The following is a 23663-nucleotide window of genomic DNA, read 5'->3' as shown; positions in this document are numbered from 1 at the left end:
GTGGGGATATGGCTCAGTGGTAAAGTGCCCTTGGGTTAAATCCCTGGTATCAAAAAAAAGAAAGAAAAAAGAAAGTCGTGCTCTGAGATAACTTTATTTTTGTATTCTGTCATATATGGAATATAAGCTACAACCAAAGTCCGACCACATTATTTCATGGCAGTCTGGATATTAGGTGCAAGCCCACACTATTCTCCTACGTGACCTGGTGGTTGGCTGATGTGGTTTCTAATGGCATCATTACTTTGAAGGAGCCAAGGAAAGGGCACATTTAAGCAGAAGCCAATCAAATTTAATATGATTGGTGCAAGAAGCCACAGGTAAAATCAGCTCAGTCAAAAGACCATCTGTTAAGGGAGATACCATGGAGCTAAAGTGTTATTCCTTTTGCCCAGGAAGGCTGGACAGCCTCATACACACTTCAGGATCTCACTCAGTTGTGGTAAACGCAGCATGAGGTCTGCCCAGGGTCTGGGTGGCAAGCCACAACAAGCCTAATCAGAGCTGGGGTATTGAGATTTCCAGAGGTCAAAGGTCTAAATTCAGGCCCATCTTCTCCTTCTGTTCTGATTTTGGGATCACAGCAGTCTTCAGAGCCACACTGCATTTTGTGCCAGAAGGAGTGTCAAGAAGTACATGGAAGTGGGGAAATGAAGCAGACCTGGACTTGTGTGAGAAGTAGAGAAAAGCGTAGGCTGCTATAGATCACCAAGCTCATAAATATGGCCTACAAGGCCCTTCAATTCCTGGTCCCTGTCTTTTTTCTACCCTCAATCAACAGTCATCCTTTCACATGAAAACGAAAAATAGCAGCTCCTTCAGCATGCAGTTGAAACAATCCTATGGGTACTGGGAATTTAACACAGTGCACTTTACCACTGAGCTACATCCCCAGCCCCTACTCCCCACTTTTTGAGACAGTCTCATTAAGTTGCCCAGGCTGACCTCAAACTTGTGATCCTCCTGCTTCAGCCTCCTCAGTTAGGATTACAGGCATGAATCACCACACCCAGCCATCAAGGACATTCTTACATGAAAATGGCTCTTTAAAAAACTGTGAGTGTATAGCAGTGAAGCATACATTGGCCACTAGCACAGTTCAGTGTCATTGCCTAGTGCTAAGGCACTCACAGCTTCTTGTCACTCTGCAACATCAAATAGCATCTTATTTTGCACTACCATGAAAATCCTCTTAACTTTGCAGATCCCCTAGAAGCATTTCTGCATAGCACATTTGTGAACTACTGTTCTAGGCAATGGGGAGGGACTAGGGACCATGCAGGATGTACCTTAGGGCTATCAAACTGTGATGTGTTGAACAAATTCCAGGCTGGGGACAGACAGGAGACTGAGTGAGGCCACTGCAACCACTCAGGAGAAGGCCAAAAAGTCCTACAGCTAGGGCAGGGATAGCAGGGATAGAAGGGAAGAGAAGGGCAAAGCATGTTTCAGTTGGCAGAAGGAAACCAAAGAGGCAGAACTAGTCTGTGTCCTGCCAAATGACTGAACACAGTAGAGGAGCAAAGGCTACTAGACTCCTTGAAGGAGGGGACAGTGTGTAATTCCTCTTTATCCTTACTGCCTAGTATGCAGTCAGGCACAGAGGGGGTCCTCACATGTTTATGAATATATGCTTTTTAATCAAAATGAGGTAACCATAAGAAAACTGCTATCAGAGAAGGGGAGAACACAGCCTGGGGACGGAGAGCAAGGGGAGACAGTGGTACCACCTAGAAGCTTCAGATGCAGATGGGTGACACAAAGCTGCAAGGACTATGGAAACTCAGGGACCAGGCTAAAACCATTTCACTCAACACTCATCTGGCACATCTACAAATAAGACATGCTTTATAACCTTCCAGGCATCACAAAACCTCAGGTCAGAGTAGAACACAGAACACTTCAAAATGTCATCTTATGTGTCATACATTAATTTAAAAACAAACAGAAGAGATACAACCGAATTATCAGCAATGGCTCCCTGGGAATGAGACTGGCTGAGTACAAGAATTCTGCATTTTATATTTCTGCTGTATTTGATTCTGGTTTGCTATGATGCACTTGTTTTGCTTTTCAACTTAAAAGTAATAAATGTTTTACTTACTGCATGGTTTTCTTTATGAACCTCCGTTATTCTGAGGAAATGTGCTCCTCCTTACTAAGCACCTGTCTTAAGCATGCCAGGTTGCTTGGCTAAGCCCAGCTGCCCAACTAAACACTGAAAACCATCAACTGCTTAGCTGATCTCAGGCCCACCCCTTCCTCTAGAAATACCAGATAATTTCAATGCTGACATTTGACATTTCAAAGGATAAGTGAAATGTCCACCCAATCTCTTTTTAAATAAATTTTTTAGTTGGAGTTGGACACAAACCTTCATTTTTTTATTTATTTTTATGTGATGCTGAGGATTGAACCTAGTGCCTCACACGGGCTAGGTGAGCGCTTTATCAACCCCAGCCCTCCACACAATCTTACCTAAGGTTTTCCCAACTTTTGAGCAGCAGTCCTCAGTGAACGTGAAATTCCAAGGGAAACAATGCTGCTGTTGGATGGGTTCACCTGGCTTCTGCACAGAGCTGACCTTCAGTTCTCCACCTGCTTCATCTTATCTGGCACAAAAATCTTTAAGCAGAAGTAGAAAGGATTATGAAAATGCTGACTTCTCTGAGGCCCAGAGAAGACAGAGATCTACCCATGTGTCCCCCAGTCCTGCTAATTACCCCAGGAAGTAGACAGGCACATGGCAGTCACAGACATCTCCAAGCTCTAAAAGTAAACAGGTGAATATCTGAAAATGCTGACACTAAGCACTGGAAGATTTAATGGGACTCCGAGTAAAATTTTTCATTTTTTGTTTCCACTGTGGAATTCTAGGTCCCCAAAGATGTAACTGGGCCAGAATGACAGAGATGGATCCCTCTGTCCACTCTGAGGAGTCTTATGCAGAAGGTAAAAGCTGACACTTCTGTGCTGCCTATCTTTTAGAGACAAGTGAACTCTGTCTTCATCTCCTAGTGGCCTGGCTCAAGTCTCACAGATAAGAAGTAACAGCACCAGAAGATAAAGCAGATGCAGGCGACTCAAATGGAAACAAGGTTTTGTGCCAAGTGTGTAATTTTTGCTAGTTTCCAATGTAATGACTTAAATTTTCTGTGTGTCCACTGCTATTTTTAATCCCATGGCTCTAGCTATCACATTAATAAGAGTTGTTTTGTCAACTTCTCTCTATTAAATAAATATTTACTTCCCCCTTTCCTGGGAAAAAGCTCTGAAAATGCAATTTAAATCCGAATTCTAGGCCTTCGTGCCAAAAACTTTTAAAAGGCTTTCTAACTTGAAGCTGGATATGTTTCATCATTTAACCTTGAACTACTCGTCTCCAGCTGGATGTGTCCTTAACCCCTACTCACAGCTTCCTTCCTCCTGATTTCTTTCTGCTCTGTCAGATTACATCATTCTGCCAGTTACCCGGCCACAGAACTTTTATGTCATTTCCAGTATCTCTTTCTTCTCTATCTGCATAAACTCCAAATGCTAACACTGTCAGGCTTTCCCTGACTCTTATATTCAGCTTCTTGAAAAGTAACTCCTACTCATCTTTCAAGGCCCAGGACAGTTCCAGAAAGCATCCCTGTAAGTTGCAGAAGCACCCTTTACCTTGTTTCTAATTCATCAGCATTTCATGGACAACACAGAATTCCATTATAACACAGCTGGCCATACACAGGCATGTGTGGCCTTCCCACAGGGCTATAAGTTCCTTAAAGGCGGGGATATCTTTTTCACCTCTGTATTTCCAGCATTTAACACCGTATCTGGCACCAAAGGGCTCAGTGAATCTGAATAAACTATGTCATCCTCAAAATATCTCTGTATTGTCCCTCAGAGACATTAACAGATTGGGTAGTCCAGTCTACTGTGCTTTTTATTCCCAAACCTCTTAGATCAAATGAAATGGGTTATTCTCTCTCCTGCTGCCACCACTGCACTTCCAGTGAAGGCTACACCTTTGAACTTCTAACTCTTTGCTTTTAGTCTTGCCATTTGGTCCCTTCTCATTGCCTTTCATAGGAGTTGGCAATTTTTTTCTGCAAAACGCCAGACAGTAAATATTTTATGCTTTGTGCATCATGTGGTCTTTTTAGCGATTGCTCAATCTTATCTTTGCAAAGGAAAAGCATCATATATTATATGTAAATAAATGACTGTAGCCACATGCTAATAAAACTTCATTGATACTGAACTTTGAATTTCATATACTTTCCTTGTGTCACAAAATGTTGACTTATTATCCCCAGCCATTAAAAAATGTAAAAAACATCCTTAGCTGACAGTTCATACAAAAACAGGGGGCAAGCCAGCTGCAGAATGTGGGCCATAATGTGCTAACACAGGCCTATAGTAGAAAAGAAACAAAAATGAAACTCAGAACTCCTTTATGAACTTTGTATTATTCTGCCATTTGGAGCCACCCTGGGGCTGAGGAAGTAGAACACACATGGGCTTTCGAGTATGAGGTCTGGGATGCTAATCCTGGCCCTATCATCTACTACCAAAGTAGTCTTGGACATATTTTTTTTTCTGGGACATAATTAACTGCTTTTGACTTCACTGTCATCATCTATAAAATAGAAGCAATAATATACCTGTTGTGAGAATTAAATGAATTTGTATATATTAAGCTCATAGCACCAAATGCTTGGCATTGGTTGATTCTAGCTTGTAATAAGGCTTCTCCAGATCAACTCTGGCTCTGGGAAGCAACCCTGCCACTCTATAAGCCATACCTGGGCAGTAGGAGAGAACAAAGCCATAGCCAAGCACAAAGCCAGAGAGACAGACATTGGTTGTTTTCAGACACATGGTGAAGTTTCTAAGGGCCCAGTTAGCCCTGATTCCTCTGCTACCATTCCTAATTCTGTTGGGCCACTTTTCCTCTTAGCAAGAACTTCTGACTTGCTAGGTGCTTAACCCCTCTTAGCCTGCTCCCCAAATATCTAGGTGAGCCCTGGAACCTTTCTTCATTCCTGCATCTCTTCCTACTTTGATCTGGGGAAATTCAGACCAAACGCACACAGACTGGCCTGTAGTTGGGTCTTAAATAGGCTGTGCCTGGCTGGGCACCCAAAGCTCTCTCCATCCTTCATGAACTTCCTGCTGTACTGAAAATGGACTTTCTCCAGATCTCAAGAACTAGACTTGCTATGGGAGTTTTAGAGCCCAAACCCCCAAAGTATACAAACAAGGGACATCACATTACTTTTAAGATAGAAAACATCAGTGCGGCACAGAAAAGGCTAAGGCTTAAGGTATTTTCAACCTTATTTCAAAACCTCTAAGGGTGCCACTGTCTCTGGAATACAGGAGCTCCACTGCGGTTTCCCTAGTGTTGCCCAGACCAGCCCTCCTGTGTTCTGATTTCCTCTCCCCTCAAGAAGTCTCCACCTGCAGTCCAGCCAAAGGGGCTGTTTCTTATTACCCTCAACAATTTCCAGCCTCCCGCCGTTGTATATAATTCAATCACAATACATAAAAAGCTTTATTACACATCTTCCCCCTAGACTAAGCTAAGGACAGGGAGGAGATTATGTCCGAGTCAGCTCAGGGTTCCCTACACCTTCTGTTCCCTACAGAAGCCTGGCATGGGGCAAACACTTAATAAATGTTAATGAATGAATCAAACTTCTGAAGTTTTCTCCCGTTAAACTATTTTAGACTCTTATTAGCAGACTAGCACAGTCTGGGTCACTGCCAAGAAGTAGAAAAACCAAAGAGAAAGAAAAGAAGCATAACCAATGTGATCCAAGCGATGGAAAATAGGTTTTACGGGTGAGGTGAAAGCAGCCCAGGCTGTTTAGCCTGGAGAAGAGATGATGAGGCCTAACTGGATTCTAGGTTTAAGTACAGAAAAGGTTCTCATGAGAAAAATCTTGATCTCCTCTTCCCTTTATAATCAGAAGAAACTTTTCCATATTCATAGAAAAGGAAATAATAAGAACTAGCTTAAGATAAGACCAGGGGGGTTTAACCTGGATAAAAGAACCAGATTAGGCACGATTTTTCCAGAGATACAGCATTGTTTTTGGCAAGTGAACTGGAGGAGTCTTGCTTAGCACTTTTGCTAAAAGTTGTGCAAAAGGAAACAAATATGCCATCTGGTCCTGTTTACTGTGGAGAGACATAGGAGAAAACCCAAGTCAGGTGAGATTTTCTAATAAGCCACTGACTTTTTTTTCAGTATTGGGGATTGAACCGGGGGTGCTTTACAACTGAGCTATATTCCAGTCCTTTTAATTTTTTTATTTTGGGGCTGGGGATGTGGCTCAAGCGGTAGCGCGCTCGCCTGGCTCACCCGGGTTCGATCCTCAGCACCACATACAAACAAAGATGTTGTGTCCACCGATAACTAAAAAATAAATATGAAAATTCTCTCTCTCTCTCCCTCTCTCCCTCTCTCTTTAAAAAAAAAATTTATTTTGAGACAGGCTCTCACTAAGTGGTCAAGGATGGAAACTGGCAAAACTTTTGCCTCAGCCTCCAGATTGCACACAGCAAGCCACACTTTTTATTGACTCTTTTCCTACAGGCACTTTTTCTGGTGTCATGATTTGTAACCCTGTGACAGAATAATCCAACATTTCCAAGTTTCACTAATAGGGCAATGGAAAGAGTGAAGGCAGTGACATCAGAGTGAAATGGTAGGAGAAATGGCCCTAATGAATATATTGTCTATAAAAACAGTGCTAAAACTGATATTAATATAATTTGAATGATTATAATTAAAGCTAACATTCATTTAGTACCTACCACATGCCAGGTAGCATTCATATCCCTCCCCCATTTTACAGATGAAGAAACAGACTAGGCAAGGTTAAATAACTTGCTGAAGTCATACAGCTGCACAGTGACAGAGGCAGGACTCAAATCCAGGCAGTCCAACTCTAGAGTCTACACCTTACTTATTGTCTTCCTACAGGAAGAGAGGCTGGATCTTGAACCTTAAGATCTCTGAATTCAGGTTCCTTCCCTTAATCTGCCCCAAGTCAGGAAGGGCAAAGCAATACATGACAGTTAGCAGGAGACAAGGCCTCAGAAGTGAAACCCAATCTCCCCTGTTACAGAGAAGGAAATTGAGACTAAGGACTGAGATGAGGATAAGCAGATCAGGGCTTGAATGCCAGTTTCTTATCTCCTATTGCTCTTTCCTCCATTAAAGATTCTTGTTGAAATGTGAGGAAATGATGCAATACAATGTGTCATATGCGTGGCTTCCCCAGAAGATTTCTGGAACAAACTGCCAATTGTACATCAGAACCCTTCCTGAATTACAAGGGTGCTCAAAGCCTCTCTAAACTCATTTTAAGGTTCTACTAGTTAAGGACGAGAGTGCACTGACTTATGGTATTGCAGGAGCTGCCAAAATGCTCACTTATTAACCCACTCAAGCAAACCTAGACCAGGCACCTTCCAAACTGTGGCTCACAGTTTAAGGCCCCTCACTGATGTCCCCATTCTAGGTTATTTGCACCAGACAGCCCCAGTCATGGCACCTAGAACCCTGCAACAAAAGGGAGAGATCGTCAGCCTTTGAATCTAACCCTCGTAGGTCTGAACCAAGCTATGCCACTTACTAGCTACCTGACCTTGGGGAAATCACTTTAATCTTTCTGAGGTCTGGTTTCTTCATCTTTAAATTGGGGGATATTGCAGGGATTATGAGGATTAAATAAATTATAGTGTGTAAAGCAAGTGACACATTGCAAACCACAAAGCAGACACCTGATAAACATCAGTGTTCTTTCCACCCCTCTCTACATTTGTCCACAATCCACCATTATTTCCCCTCCTCACCAGCTCTCCTTCTTTCCCCTGGCACACTTACACACACACTGGGCATCTCTGCCTCTAGACCATCCTTCAAGCTGCTCCTTCTCCCATACAGCATAAATTCCCCCACCTTCAGGAGTCCTCTGGTCAAGATGGGATTGATTTTTCCTTCTCTCAAACTTCCACTTTGTTTACATTCCTTACTACATTTACCACAGTCAGTCTGCTTTCAGTTATTTATATACTTATCTATCTTCCCAATGACACTGTAGAGAGAAGGCTTGGAGAAGACAATTACTTACAAGAGGACAGGAAATGTGTTGTTGTCCTCTGTGTATATTTCTCAACAGCAGGGGCTTGTACATGGCAAGAGCACAATATGTTCTTGCTGAATTGGATCTCTCCGCCCTAGACTGGGATTCTTTATACAAAAATCCAGGACTGAGTTTTTTTCCTAGAATAATTACTGCCTACTGAGTAAACAGGCAATTTAAAAAATTTATTCACTTATTGAGTATTTACCATGTGCCTCAATACAATACATTGACATTTATTCATATGCCAGAACTAAGATCCACTAATACTCATGTGGATTTACTTCATTCCTTTCTCCATTTCCCCACCCCCGTGGTACTGGGAATTGAACCCAGGGCCTTACACATGCTAGAAGTGCTCTATCATTGAGCTACATCTGCATCCCCTTTTTTGTTTGTTTTGAACTAGGATCTCGTTAAGTTGTCCAGGCTAGCCCTGAACTTAGATCTTCCTACTTCAGCCTCCTAAAGATGGGATGACAGGCAGGTGCTACCAAGTCTGGCCCTTTTTCATTCTTCCAACACACTCTGGACTCCTCTTGTTATATTTTTCAGCATGCATGGAGCCACTGTTGGGAGGATGTCTTTTATTCCCATAGGAAGGCAGATTTGGGAGCAAGTTCTTTGGAGAACTGGTCTACTCCACTGGGTAGGAGATGACTGCCATTAAAAACATCAGATCCGTGGGATCAGAAAACAGATCTGAGTGATTTCTATCTGCCTCAGTTTCCTAGTCTACAAAATAGTTTAAAGTACTAAAAACATTGTCAGCACATAGCACTCAATAAATATAGATATTATAATAATAATGTAGTGCTGGGTGTGGTGGTACATGCCTGTAATACCAGCTACTCAAGAGGCTGAGGCAGGAAGATCACTTGAATTCAGGAATTCGAGGCCAGCCTGGGTAACATATAGAAACTTCATCTCAAAAAACTAAATAAATAAATAAACGTTAAAAATTATTTTTAAAAATCTCAATGTTGTAAATTGGAAAAAAAAAAAAGAGGACATTTCATTTCTACAATTATCTCTACCCTATGACTGATTTCTTATGTAATCCCTATTAAGTCTTTTCCCATCTCTGGGCCTTTTCCCATCTGTAAGATGAAAGTGATAGAACCAGATGGTTCCCAAGCTCCTTCTACCTGATGTATATTTTTCTGTGATCAACAAAGAACCTTTGGTTCCATATGCTGAGGCTGTTGGCAAGGAAAAATGGAATTTGTAGTTGCTGGTCCCCAGATGGGACAGAATGCTGTTTACCAAGGCCAAGGACAGAGCAACTGATTAGTCAGCCACCTGTGAGTTTTCCCCTGCATGAACTATAGCAACAACTCTGTGGGTCTCAGAACAGAGTATGACCTCCCTCCCAACAAAACTCACAGCAAAAGCAAGACAAGAGCCAGAAAAAACAGCAGCAATGGCTCATGCAGAATCCTTGCACTTTCAGGCCTTTGATGCCTGTAACTAGGACATCATTAATCTAAACTAGGGCCCTCCTTAGCCACAAAGAGAAGGAAAACACAAAGTCCTCTTCTGAACCTGAAAGCTCATAAAACAAAGACCAAAGAGAGTAAATAGGAAATGTCACTGACTCACTTAACCACAACATTGCAGATGCCTACTGTGTGCCAGCCCTGAACCAGGCAGAGGAGGAATGAAAGAGACAGTCCCTTGTCTGTATGGAGTGACATACCAAAGGCAGACTGTGATGAGAACTCAATCAGAAATTCAGCCTCTGCTACAGAAGACAGGAAGGGGAGCAACTAATCCCGCAGGAGGATAAGATGCTTCACCAAGGAGATCACATGAGATATTGGTCTTGAAAGATGAGAAGGAGCAGGGAATGCAAGCGAAGGCTGGAGCAGGAACATGCAGAGAGTGTTTGAATAACAGAGACTAGTTTATTTTGACTGGGGCAAAGGATGCAAGTTTGAGGAAACAAAGAGAAACAGGGCATAAAAGAGGTTGGGAACAGATTATGGGGTCTTGTGTATGAGGCTGAAGAGTCTAAACTGTACAGTGGCAGTGAAGTCCACAAAGGTTTCTGAGCAGAGATACAATCAGAACAATGTCTCAGGGAGATCATATGGGCACCCATGAAGAAGATGCAAAAGGAACCATATTACTGAATTATTATGGGACCACATAATAGGAAGCCACACACTTTCTAAGCATGTGCTGCAATCCAACAGCTCCTATTTGAAAAGCTTCTCTCTCCCATGGTCTGTCTTCATGCAATATGGGTTAATGAGCCCCACAACAATCAAAATCTGCTAAAGCACTAGAGTAACAGGACTCCCAAAGTCAAGATCCCAGCTAGTTCTCTGCAATACAGAAGAGCAAAGCTGAGGTGGGAAGATTGAAAGGTGAAAGGTAGAGAGAGGGTACCAAATCCTCCGGCTAGCTCAGTTCCATATAAAAACTCTGGGTCTCTTCTTCACATTACTCCCAGCCTATCTCTCTTTAGAGAGGCTGAAGCTAAGGATAGCCAGCTGAAGGCACCTGGCTGATGGCTGAGGATCCAGTGAGACACTATATACCAACTGCCCAACAGGCACTTAGCACATGGGCAGCAGTCAATAAGTATTAGTTCCCTCCCCATGCCGCAAGGTCAGTTACACCTGTAAATCCCACTGAGGCTTCAAGGCTCAGGCCTTATCAGCTCTTCTTTCAGAGCCTCTCTAGAGTACTCCAGACCAAAATGGCCCAGTTTACAGGAATCACATATTCAGTACCCATTGCATGACAGGTGCTATACTAGATGACTTACATATAATCCTATTCAATCTTCACAGTGGCCTTATTATGCCCATTTTAGAGAAGAGAAACAAGCTCTGAGAAGGGAAATGACTGAACAAGGACACACATCTAGTAAGTGGCAAAGGTGAAATTTGAACCCAGGGCTGCCTGATCCCAAAGCCAAGCACTTTCAACATTTCTGTCATTTCTGTCATCTGCAAAAGGCCTCTGATCTCCCACTGAGTGTCCTACAGGTAGCCTGGAAATTCTCTAAGGAAAGAGACTGGGCCTGACGCTATGACACTCCCCACTGAACAATCAGCTGCAGATGGCAAGGCTTTGAATATTGTATTGTGAAATAAATGAAAACAGTTAAATTTCAAACAATGTAGTAAGCACAGTTCATAAATTCCTCATATGAAAAACTATTCATGATGTTGGACTGCCTGAGCCCTGAGCCCTGCAATAAGCTTGCCCTGTTCTGTTCCCCGGTTAGGACTGAGGCTAATACCGGTCACAGGTTGAGCTCTTAACCTCAGACACCGACAGTGATCCGACCTGTCACAACCCAAACCCCGACAGACCCTAGGCACAGGCTGAGCCCTGACTGGGACATAAACTGAGCCTTGGTCTCAGCATAGACGCAGCCTCAACAGGTCTTAAATGAGCCCTGAAAACCGTCCTAAAAGAGCGTCCCCTTCGCCTGTCCTTTAGCAGCAGAATCGGGTCGTGACCTCTAGCCGCTCTGAGGCCCTGACTGCCTCCTCCCTCCCAGGAACACCGACTCACTCCAGACCCCCGCCCCGTGTTGCTCGGAGGGACATCTGCTGTCTCGCTTTTACCTTAGCTGACCACAGCGGGAGCGGTGGCGCGCTCCCCCACCTGCAGGTCTCTCTGCCGAGAACGCGGAAGAGGCGGTGCTAGACCCGGGGGGAGGGCCGCAAGCAGAGAGGGGCGTGAGGGGGCGGTGCTGCGCTTGCGCCCTAATGGCCACAAAGAGGGGCGCGACCTGAGTATCTGCGCATGCGTGACATGCGAAGGGCCGGGAGAGCTCTGGCTAAGGGGTGGGGCTTAGCTCATTTCCACGCTTTCTTTTCCTAGTCTTAGCGTCCGGAAGCCACTGAAGGGCCTGGAGGGACCAGACCTGGCAGACGCAGGTTTAATCAGTATTTACTGAACTCTTCTGCATGCCTGAAAGGAATTTTAAATGATTTTTATATATGAATAAGTGCTGCTAGTCTTCTCTAAAACGGGCCAATTCTGTAAAATTTCTTTAGAACTATGGATGCCTAGAATTTCACTTCTGTGTTTGAGTAAAACATTACCTCCATTAGTAAAAAACAAAAAAATAAGGGAGCTGGGGTTGTGGCTCAGTGGTAGAACACTTGCCTAGTACATGAGGCACTGGGTTTGATTCTCAGGACCACATTAAAAAATAATAAAGGTATTGTGTTCATCTACAACTAAAGCAAATTTTTTTTAAAACAAAAATTTAAAAAGTTTGTCTCTTATAGAAAAACAACTGTAAAAGGACTAATGCCGCAACCAACCTCGCCACGACACTTCCGTAGGCTGCAGGTGCCATGAGAGGACAGTGTTTACTTGGATTTAATTCAGGTTCTGACGCTCAGTGTTTCCTTCTTTGTAAGATGGAAGTAAACATCCCTTCCCTGCCTGACTCAGCTTGTAGTGAAGATCTGGTGAGCAATGCTACTGAAAGAGCTTCCTGGGGATTGGGGATATAGTTTGGTTGGTAGAGTGCTTGCCTTGCATGCACAAGGCCCTAGGTTTAATCCCCAACACCACCAAAAAAAAAAAAAAAAAAAAAAAAAGAGCTTCTTGGACTGTCCATCATTCACGCCCCCCACCCCAACATTTGTTCCTTCTCCCCTTCTTGGGCAGGTTTTCTCACCTGAATGATGGAAGGAGGTGGGGAACATTAAGATTTTGCTAAATTTTCCAATCTGGGTGAAAACTGGGGACATAGAATCTTCTCCCAAGCTTCTGTTAGAATCCCTCAGTCCAACCTGAAAGCTCCTGGGTATCCCAGCCTCTCCCACGCATCACCTTTCAAGAGTCTTGCTGGCCTATTCTTCTTACTGTCTTAATTGCCAGTTGGTCCAGAGTCACTCAGGCCTATGTTGTGATCCATATTCTCAAAGTTGCTATGCCCCAACATGGCAAACAAGTTTAGTTAATATTGAATGAGGGTGCTGAGGGGCTCTGAGGAAGGGGGCTCCTCCAAGGCAGCTGGAACTCCAGCCATGTTTGTGGGTTCATTTCACCATATATTCAACAGCTCCCTGCATAGAGTGGCAGAAGTGCACTTAAAAGAGGCTGTAGTGTTCATGGGAGCCAAGGTTGGTGGGGCATCCTCACCAGTGGGATGCTGGGTCCCAGGGTGAAGAAGATGGCTTACTCCCTTGTTCCCTGTTCCCAAGATGATTATGGATCTTGAGCCAACAGGAAAACAAAGTCCAGCCTGGCTTCCCAACCAATCTGCTACTTTACCTCTTTTTTTTTTTTTTTTTAATTTTTAGTTGTAGTTGGACACAACACCTTTATTTTACTTATTTATTTTTATGTGGTGCTGAGGATCAAACCCAGGGCCTCACGCGTGCTAGGGAAGCACTCTACTGCTGTGCCATAACCCCAGCCCGTTACTCTACTTCTAATGCTTTGCTTCTCTTAAGTCTCTGTTCTGCTAGGTTTTGCCCTATTGCTGAGGAGAGGCTCTTTTCCCAAGTCACTAAGCCCCAGTTCTTTCTTTCTTTCTCTCTCCTGTAAGCATCCCTCTCTGAATCTCTCAAAGCAATTTTTGTGTTGGCTTCCTGCTGTCTTAATTGCCAGTTGGTCCAAAGTCACTCAGGCCATGTATGGTGCAAACCTTGGGCCACACAGTTCTGAGATAAATCTTCACTGTATTTCAAAATGACCATGAACCCAGCGCATGGACTTTCTAACAGCCTGATATGTCCAATGATTGTGGAGGTAGTGAGCAATCTGACATAGGATTTGTGCAAACAGCACCCTCTTAGAATGCTGGACTAAGGACCTCCTCTGGAGCACCAGAAGAAGGAACAGAAGAATGTAGGCCTTTCAGATTCTAGAGCAGTGAAAGGATGAAGGGATATTGGAGTCCACAAGGGAAGCCAGCTAGCTAAAGACAAATTTGATTCAAAAAACTATTATATGTCAAGCACTCACAACTGTACCTGAAACATAGCAAGCATTAGCTATTATTATTAATATTATTATGAAGGATTCATAGGCTGTCTAATGAAGGTGCTTAGAGATCAATCAATCCTTCACTCCTACTTCTGATGTGAAATAGCTGAGGAATACAGGTCTAAAGGAGGGTTGGTACTTATATGGAACTTTGGTGGGGGATAGGACTGGAACCCAGGTCTCTACTTCCAAGCTTCTGTACAAAGCCAGGCTGGCACTGTTGCATGTAGAAGGGGAGCTCTAGGTGGGCCTTTGCTGACTTGATAAAAACCAAGCCAAATGGATAAGATGGTTAACAACAACAAAAAGTACCAAGCTGTTTTTCAACTCCTATCTGGAAAGATTGTAGGTTAAGTTCAGTGGGATAATAAGACCTGAGCCAAGAGATTCAGATGTCTCTTGGAGAATAAGCTCAGGAGTTAGCCCCATGTCCTACCTCCACCACTTTGAGATCTAGCCAACAACAAACACTTTCCTTCTGAAATGGCTTCCTTTTCTATAATTAGGGTTGGGACTCTATTTCCACTGTTCCTTCATCTGTTAGTTCCCCTAATCCCCATATGAAGGGGTGAGATCTTAACTATAGCCAATGCCAGGTAACTTGAACTAAAACTAAGAAAATTTCACCATCAGATTTGAGTACTCCAAAGGCAAGGGCCAGCCCTCTGCTTCCCAAGGGTCTAGAATTCTCAGAGTCCTGGGAGAACCTTAGGACTGGAGAGCTGGAACAGACATGATCATACCAGCCAGCCCACTACACGGCCCTTGCTCTCAGGGCAAAAAGCCCTTCCAGCCCCATTCTGGCCTGGCACATTCCATGGTCTGCCAAGAGCCATGTGGCACCCAGACCACAGCTTCCCACAAGTGGATGCTTTAGTTGGCCTCTTTTACTTTACCAAAAATAACAACAATAAAGTCTCCCTTCTATTTCACAAAAATAGATTTCCCTCCCCCTGGCCCCCATGCCATCAGCCCTTGCCACGGTCTAGAATCCACTGTGCAAGCTGCAGTCCACTCTGGGGGAAGCTCCTACTCCCCTCACTCCAGAGCCGCAGTCAAAGCTGCCAGGCTAGCATGTTTCCCCTGGGAACTTCTCTGGAGGCAGCAAAGGCAGAAATCCCAGGCTCAGATGGCTGGCCCCAAGAGCCCCATCTGTTTCCCCATTGGGCAGGCAGTTCTAGGCTGTCAAGAAGGGCATAATTTTGGAGGCTTGGCTCAGCAGGCAACCCAGCCAACCCAAGGGGTGGTGGGGCTCTCTGGCTAGAAATTCTTGCTCAGAGCAGGAACAGCTGTGTCCTGAAGAGGGTTTGTGAAACCCTTTTTCCATGTGCATTTCTGTGTAACAGTCAGGTCCTCATTTTGGAGGCAAGCCCCTGGTCTTTAATCCAAGTCCGTGAAAGACAGTTTTCCCCTCTTCTCCCAGCTTTAGTATCCTCCTTTGTACAATGAGAGACTGACTGGATTATTCTCAGGTCTCTCTGGTATTCCATCCTGGCCTCCCAGTATAGAGGCTTTGGGAGGGCAGAATCCTGTTCCTGCCTTAGTTTCCCCACCTGTGTTGTGTGGGCACAGGGCTGGGCAAGAAGTTACTGAGCAGTGAATGAACATCCCAGTCTCTTTGTGGATGGCTGTGCTTGGAGATCCAATCATCTGGAATGTCTCAGGAATAAGGTGGGAAGGAGGCAGGTACTTTCAGGATGGCGTCTCTCCATCAGCTACAAGATCCTCAGTGTCCTGGGATGGGAGAGAGGACTTCAGATTTCCCAGTTCAAATCCACTGGATCCTTGGACTGGAGGATTATTTTGTGCTGGGTTTCAGATCCTAAGAGTCAGTTTTGTATATTCTGGGAGCTAGAATGGAGTCCAGGATTCCTGGTTTTAAAAGCTAGGGAACCTTTGTGAACATTAGGGATCATTCTCAAACCCCAGGAGGCACTCTATTATCAGGGCTTTCTTGAGACATGGGCATACTTGACCGAGCAACAGTGGTCATGGTCTAATGGTCCCAATCTCTTCATCCATCCATCCATCTCTCCATTCACCCAACATCTATGGAGAGCCTACTATGTGCCAGGGAAGGCCTATCTCTCACAGATAGGCATCCCATAGTCAAGATCACACACACACTCACACTGGCATCTGTGTTCCAACTTACACAGAGGCCACTTACTCTCTTGCTGTCACCTCAGCCACAGTCACACCCACATTCCCCAAATAGGAACCACTATGGAAAGGTCAGAGAAGAAACTGGATAGCCCACCCTTCTCCCAGACTTCATGCCAGGGGGTTTGACTCCTCCTTTCTTTCCATTTGTCCACTTGAAGCCCTCCCTTCTCTATTCACAAGCAGCGAGGAGGACATGTAGACAGACTTCTGAGAACCAGAAGTCCACAGGTATTGGGTATGTGAAGGGGTCCTAGGGCCTTCAGATTCCTCTAACATCAGACTCCCAAGGATGCCCTCCCCCAGCCACGCTGTATGCAGATGGTCCATCTGATGAGCAACAATGTCCAGGACTAGGCTCAGTGACAAATCCGCTCTGTCATTTCCCTCTGTAGAGACACAAAGTGAGGAGGGGTCAGTCTGAATTCATCTTGCCAGATAGCCACTTCCCAAACCATAGGACCCAACCATTCTTCTGTTTGAGCCTGGCCCCTCCCACCCTGGACCCCAACTGTAGTCCGAAGACTGGATTCACTGTAGCATGGAATCCATTGTCGAACGAATTGCTTCCCCTAACGTATTCACTTGGTTATTTGAATTCTGTATAGTAGGCAGCCTTTGGATCTGAAAACTCCCAAAAGCTAGCCTTGGCAGGGGAGGCAATGGAGTTTTGGCCTCACCAGTGGCTCCAGCTCCCGCTGGTCTACCAGGCTGAACTCTCGAATGAAGTAGTAGAAGTGCTTGTAGCAGGTGTTGACGTGTGCTTCTGCCCCCATGCTAAGGATGCTGTCGAAGTGGTGGATATAGACATGGACAAATACTCGGAAGAGACGGGTCAGGATCTTGGTACAGACCTGCTGGAAGTTCTTGGGGAAGGGAACTCCTAGAGGCCAGAGAGGGACAGAAAGAGGGATCAACATCCTACTGACAAAATTTTGCCAACCCTCCCCACACAGACAGCTTTTGCTATTTTTTTTTTCTCCCCAGTACATATCTCAGCACATTTGTCCCGGAGAGAGAGAAAGAGAGAGAGAAGGACGGGGAGCGTGAGCCAGAGACAGTCAGACAGACAGACATGTTTTGTTATCTCCCATGTTTTTTTTTTTTTCTCCCCAGTGCTGGGGACTGAATCCAGGACCTTCTGCTTGCTAGGCCATTCTAGACAAGTGCTGTGCCACTGAGCTCTATCCCCAGCCTCTCCCATAGTTTAGTTTTTAATGAAGCACAGATATGACTGTGCCTCCCTGCTGCTGAAATGTAAATCAGCTTCTAAGTTTTCCCACCGTCTAAAGCAGGACTTTGCACCTTTGTTGCTGGTGACTGATCAACCCTTCTCAGATCATGATGAAAGTTATGGCTTAAACTCTCCCCGGCAAGGTGTGTATCTGCAGGGATGCTCACATCACACCCTTGTGTATAAATTCCAAGGAGGGGTGATTTGGGTCTGCAGGGCTGGGATTGTGGCTCAAGAGATAGAGTGCTTGCCTAGCACCTGTGAGGCAATGGGTTCAATCCTCAACACCACACCAAAATAAAATAAAAACATTGTATCCACCTAAAACTAAAACATATTAAAAAAAGTTTTGGGTCTGTTTTTAAAATCCTGTGCCTTCAGGACTAAGTCCTAACTTGGCATTGCACAAGGTCTTTCATAATCTGATCCTGATCTCTCTCTACAGCCTCATCTTGAATCCCTCCTCTTTTCAACATTCACACAGCAAGTCCCAGACTCCCAATGATTAAAATTACTAATTACTAGAACCAGTTCATATATTCCTCATTTTTTCAAATATGCATTAGCACAAAGAACCTTCTATCTGTGAGCCTGCCCCTAAGCTGGGTCTTTTGAACCTTAGGCCTCTAAATCCTCTAAATCAGTTTGGCTGATGGGTCTGATAACCATTCTAGATATGAAAAAATGGAGGTGGTGCTTAAAGATTAAGTCACTTGCCCATTGCCACATAATTATTAATTAGTACAGACTGGAGGCAGGATTCAAACCCTCTTTATACTACATGGCAGCAACCCTCAGAAGTAAATAATAAAGACCCTGCCCTTGGACCTGTGGAAAAGGTAGTTTGTGCACAGCCCCCTAAGCTCCCTTATGCTCAGGGCAGAGGTCTTGTGGTTTACATCCTCTTCTCCATTGTGGCAGAGTCATCCAGGGTTAAAGGTATGGATATCTGGGGGGTATGGATATCTCAAAAGCCCAAGGGTATAAAGCTGGAAGGGAACAGAGCCCAGACTCAGGTCCATACCTGGCTCACCCAGCCCCACAGTCCCCTTTCTCCCTCATTGCTCTTGGTGGGATTAAGCCTTCCAGGTTCAGCCCAGGCCCCTAACACTTATCCTTTCCATCAAGACATTGGGTCCTGGTCTCATAACACAAGACATGAACTCTGGTTCTGACTTTTTCCTAATTCAGTGCACTTTCCCTCTTGGCCTCAGTTTCCTCCTATGTAAAATGAAGGTACTATTGTTGGGCATGATAGTACAGGAAATGGCAGCCACTGGCTGGGGAGGAGCTGTGGGCATTGAATTGTGACTCAGTGCCAGGCTTTCCTCAGCATTCAGACTTCTCCCCTCTGGGCCTGACCACCCTGCCACACCCATCTCTGAGTCTTATAGCCTTAATAGAAATGAGCATGAGGCTGGGTGGGAGCGGGAGCCCAGGATACAGGTGGGGCTGCTGTGATGCACACACTGTCATGCCTGCTCAGCCCCTGGGTGAGGAAGCAGGGCCAGGGTGACATCACTCATCTCCCTCACCGCCCTCACCGCCCAGGCTGCACAGTTGAGATAAGAAAATACCGCACAAGGGAAAATTCTGCCCTCAGAGCCTTGGTCTACAGTAAAGATATCATCTAGGTTCATCCAAGTTCCAATCTCTTCTCTTTCCTGGGGCCAGGAATCAGAGGGAATTCCCAGAGGATGGAGTAAGATCAGCCCAAGAAGGCAAACCTGTTACAAATAACTTGGGGCACCTGTTCTGGAAGGTTCTGAGAATCATGGTCTTGCTGGCATGGTCTCTGGTGGGGCACTCATGCTTGGGTCAAGAGCCCCCAAAGGGAATCAGACAGTCCTAGTTAAATAGCTGTCTTGAGCACACTGTCATCAACCTCTTCTTGTATGATAGCAGAATGAAAGTAACCTACCCTCCAGAATTGCTATATGAAACTAAATGCCTCAGCTACGGATTGGGCTCCTGGGGGCTCCCTCCCTTCCTGGCTCTGCTGACCCTCCAACCAGGTGGTGCTCACCAACACGCGTGGGAAAGACATCCTCATCATTGATGAGGCCCTCGATCCAGTCCATGAGTAATGCCATATAGCGTGGCGCGGAGAGCTTGGCCGGCCGCCGGTACTGGCGCTCGTCCTGCCAGCGGTATTCGTATCGGGGCCCGCCGGCCATAACCGGGCAGCTGGACTCACTGCAGCGCTCCGCCATGGTGCCATAGATGAGGTTGATGCGGTTGAAGAAGTCCACCACGTGCACAGCGATCCAGTCATCGATGTTCTCGCCAGGAGGCAGCCTCACCACACTGCGCAGGTCCAGGCCCGACTTGAGTGATGCCTGTGCCTTCTTATAAAGCTCGAAGCGCTGTGTGCCTGGCTCAAAGCGCTTTCGCGGCCGGAACGTCTTGTCCTTGGCAAACACCTGCTTCAGGCAGAGAGCCATGGCTAGGCTTGGTAGGGCCAGGTGTCCAGGGGCAGGGATCTGAGGATGCTCTGCCAAGCACAAGGGCGGGGGGTCGGTGGTCAGGGCCTTATCAAATGGGCTCTGACTTCTCAATACAATATTTGGGTCTCACCTCTCAGCCTGAGATCTGCTCCCTCCACCTGGAATGGAAATCCTCATCCTCCAGGCCTAGGGCCCCACCCCTTTCCAGGCTACCTTGTTCTCCTTCTAGTACCCACATGCACCTCTTATCTTGTTTTGTTTCCTCTGCATCTCATAGTGGGCTGGGTCTGGGCTCCAAAGATAGAGACAACTGAAGGCTCAACAGGAGACAGGGGCCGAGAAGAGATGACTGACCTCTGGGAGCCCCACCTGTTTAATGTGGGAGAGCCTAGCTGCATTGTGCTGTGGGGAGAGGGAGGGCCCTGGCCTCCGCTTCCTCTGGGATAGTTTATCCGGCCACCGGGGATTCCCAGGGAGCAGGAGGGACTTTTCTACCAAAAATGTCCTTTCCTTTTTCTTTACTCTGAAAGAGGAAAGGGCCCTCATGTGGCCAGCTGGGTGGCCGTTGAGTGTGGCCACAGGCACTGGAGGAGGGGGAGGGTGGCCAGCCTATAAGAGCACTGCTTCCTCTGACAATGGCTGGAGGTTCTTCCTTTCAAGCCAGCCTCCTCCTGATCAAGTCTCCTGGGCCTTCCCCCTGCACCTGAAACACTGTAAACATTTCTACCACATCTACTGCACCTGACACTGGAGGGTAGGAGAGTGCAGTCAGATTTACCCGGCTGAGCCCATCTAGAGTTCAGACATGCAATGCTTTTTTCCATTGCCCCCTACAATGGAAGTATCCCAGACACAGAATAGGCTTGGGAGAGAGGCAGCAATCAGCTCCAGACAAAGAGGCAAGAGTGCTGGGTTCACCACTGGATTGCTCAGAGACACCTGTAGCACCATAGATTTAACCCATTCAATTCCTGTGTCACTTTGATACAGCCAGATTTTTGAGCATCTGAGGGCATCATCTCATCTCCCCTGTGAGTGTGTGAGCTATTGGGAAATGTAGACTGAGATACCTGCTGAGACTGGAACTTAGCCACAAACTGAGCACTGACCCTGGCCCCAGACTGAGCACTAAGGCCAAGTATAAGCCAATCAGTGAGCTTGGGCTCCAGGCTGAAGCTGGAGGGCTCTGACTTGGCCTTGACCCTGGTCAGTCTGAGCCCTAACTCTAGGCCCACAATGAAGCTTGAATACAGTCAAAGACAAAGCCTGGTCTTGACTTCAGAGTGACTGAATGACATTGGAGCATTTTCCTTTCTCACATATCTGGTAATTGTTGGGACAAGACTGAGGAAGGGAGGGTGGGAACAAGGTGACAACTGTTTGTAGCTAAAAGCATGCCACATATGGGCAACAAATCAGACTAATGGAGGAGATGTTGGAACAAGGGTCCTTCCTTATACCCATAATAGGCAGGCCAGGATGGTTACTACAGGCAGTTTGGAGAGGCCTCCCAGCAGGATCTTGCCCTCTGGGAAAAAAACCTTGAACAAGTGGAAGTTCCTCTCATCCATCATGACCCATTAATTTCTTCCTGAAGAAGTGCCAGGACCTGAGCTTCTTTTCTCATCTCGTTTTCAGGTACTAGGAAATGAATACAGATCCTTGCACATGCTAGGCAGCATTCTACCACTGAACTACATCCCCAGTCCAGCACCTGAGCTTCCTGAAGCAAAGAAGAGGAGGTATCTAGGCTTTAGTTTTCATCTCCATTTCAAACTCTGTTTGGGGTAGGTGCTTCCAGAATCACTCACACACACTGCCATTAGGTGGGGGTTCCTGGGTGCTCTGCTTTTACATGGCCCCTTTTACTGAGAGTTATAGACATCCTGGCATTCAACTCCATACCCTACCTCTCTAGCCCCACCTTCCTCTTCCCTACACAAACTACTTTGCTTCTTCCTGATGTCTGAACACACCTCCCATTCTCCGGTCTGTGTGTTTTCTCCAGCTGCACCCTGCCTGACCATACTCCACCAAGTTGGATGCCACCTCCTCCTGCAGCCTCCTCTATAGAGCTTGATCTCCTCTTTGTATGGAGATGTCTCTTTGGCCATTCTCCCTCCACTCCATGCCTAGCCTAATTCAGGGGCTGGCACAAAACTGGTGCTCAGTTTTTAAGGGAGTTTTGTATTAAAATAGCCCTGAGAAGTCAACTGGCCCAACCCACTTGTAAAGATAGGGAAACTGAGGTCCAGAAAGGAGACTTGAGGACACTGCATTCATATAACAAGTTATAGGCAGAACTGGGAATTGGGATAAAGAGGGATTCAGCCCATGACAAGGAGCAAAAGACCATTTTCCTGCACTGGCTGGTCACTGGCCTGGTGGAGACAAGGATAGAGAGTGGGGTGAAGGGAGAGGGGCAACATCTTCCCCCACTAATCAGACCAACCTACTTCTTCCCCCCCCAACACACTGACAATACCCTTGGCAACTTGGTTGTCCTGACCAGGAAGCTAAAGTCCCGCCTACCTGCTGTAGAATTTCAAGGCCTTGGACTTTTACTAGGAAAATGTAAGCTGAGGGTCAGTGCAGGACAGGTACCCTTTTATCCGGGACCCTTATGGGTCTTTACTCTCCACCCTGCTCTCCCTGAACCACTACCCATTCTCCCTCTTAGTCGCTATTTCCTAATGCTGGGCAAATGGCCAGTGGCTTGCTCACTCCTGGCTGTGCAACTAGACTCCCAAATAAAGACCACAGGGTAACCCTGCCTGTTTTCTGACATTTAGCCCCCTGCCGGGGCCACACCCACCCCTCCTTGGACCTGGCCAGGGAACTCAGTCAAAGGATAGTTCCAGAGTGAATTAAGAATCCAGCACGGGGGCCCCCTGCAGGACAGATATCCAAGAGAAAGTAGAGTCGAATTCTCCACACTCTCCTGGCAGCGCTCGGCCAGCCTGCCCACCCCAGTCCCCCCTGGACCTTCTAAGAACCTCTCCCCTCTCACCAGCTGTCAGGGCAAGCAGGTTGTGGGACCCAGAGGAGCCAGCCTGACATTTCCGCTCCCGAGGACACGCCCCCCTCAACCACCGCCACCCCCAACCCGGACTTTCGCTACTCTGAGCCTTGGCCTCGAGTTGACTGTGGTCACCCTGCTTTTAGGCTAGAGTCTTCTCCGGACCGTACCATGCCGGGACCGTGGAAGAAATGAAAGTGGAAGTAAGGCAGGGACCCTGGGGCGCGGGCGCTCACTCACGGGGTCCGCCACGACGGGAGAGCTCTTCCTTGGGCTGCGGTCACATGCCAGCGCGTTGGGTCGCCCTCCTGTGGGTCCTCCTGCTCGGCAGCTCCCCTCGCCTGCCTGCCTGCCCTGCTCCGCTGTGGCCGACCTCCTGCCCGCAGGGCGACGCCAGCTCCGCCCCGGGCCCAGCCACGCCGCGGCCATGGGGCGGGGAGGGGCGGGGACAGGGACTCCCCCACCCCAATACACAACACTTCACTTGCGCTTTTCCGGAAAGTCCATATCAGGCTCCCAGCTTCCCGCTGAGCGAGGCACTAACTGAGGGGTCGGTCCTCTGGGGGTCTTCTTGGCCCTTTAGACTGTAATGTGGACATGTCCAGCTTCCTTTTTGGAGCAAACAAAAGGGCTGCTAGATAAATGGTGGTTTCCTTGCCTTCCTGGAATCTTTGGTGCCTCAC

General features: G+C 46.5%; 2 protein-coding genes across 7 annotated transcripts in view; both read right to left on the bottom strand.

Moving 5' to 3' along the window:
* Mknk1 (MAPK interacting serine/threonine kinase 1) overlaps positions 1-11820 on the bottom strand; it is a 43060-nt gene extending 31240 nt beyond the window's left edge. For 3 of the 5 annotated variants that reach the window (XM_077109926.1, XM_077109927.1, XM_077109928.1), the window contains exons 1-2: positions 11732-11820; positions 2479-2625 (exon numbers count right to left, since the gene is read on the bottom strand). The gene's annotated coding sequence lies outside the window, so the exon portion shown is untranslated. The remainder of the gene's footprint in view (positions 1-2478; positions 2626-11731) is intronic. The other 2 variants (XM_076860470.2, XM_076860471.2) reach the window with 1 other exon arrangement.
* Positions 11821-15094: 3274 nt separating this feature from the next.
* Mob3c (MOB kinase activator 3C) lies at positions 15095-23303 on the bottom strand. 2 transcript variants are annotated; one of them, XM_076862806.2, is made up of 4 exons: positions 23221-23303; positions 19541-20008; positions 16961-17163; positions 15095-16669 (listed from the first exon to the last, which is right to left on the bottom strand). In XM_076862806.2, the coding sequence occupies exons 2-4, from the start codon at positions 19956-19958 to the stop codon at positions 16640-16642; spliced, it is 651 nt and encodes a 216-aa protein (XP_076718921.1). In that variant the 5' UTR covers positions 19959-20008; positions 23221-23303; the 3' UTR covers positions 15095-16639. The 2 variants fall into 2 exon arrangements, with proteins under 2 accessions (XP_076718921.1, XP_076718922.1); XM_076862807.2 differs by lacking the exon at positions 23221-23303 and adding an exon at positions 20092-20167.
* Between the last annotated feature and the right edge of the window lie 360 nt (positions 23304-23663).

Source organism: Callospermophilus lateralis, chromosome 7 (genome assembly GCF_048772815.1).
Source record: "Callospermophilus lateralis isolate mCalLat2 chromosome 7, mCalLat2.hap1, whole genome shotgun sequence".
Lineage (NCBI taxonomy): Eukaryota > Metazoa > Chordata > Mammalia > Rodentia > Sciuridae > Callospermophilus > Callospermophilus lateralis.
This window is presented reverse-complemented; position numbering and strand designations above follow the sequence as displayed.

Bases quoted from the DNA above. Each gene is read 5' to 3' on its own strand.
- Mob3c (XM_076862806.2), bottom strand. From the start codon at position 19,958: ATGGCTCTCTGCCTGAAGCAGGTGTTTGCCAAGGACAAGACGTTCCGG. The intron at 17,164-19,540 runs GTGAGCACCACC...TCTGGCCTCTAG, and splicing joins TGTCTTTCCCACGCGTGTTG to GAGTTCCCTTCCCCAAGAAC. The intron at 16,670-16,960 runs GTGAGGCCAAAA...GTGTCTCTACAG, and splicing joins AGCGGGAGCTGGAGCCACTG to AGGGAAATGACAGAGCGGAT.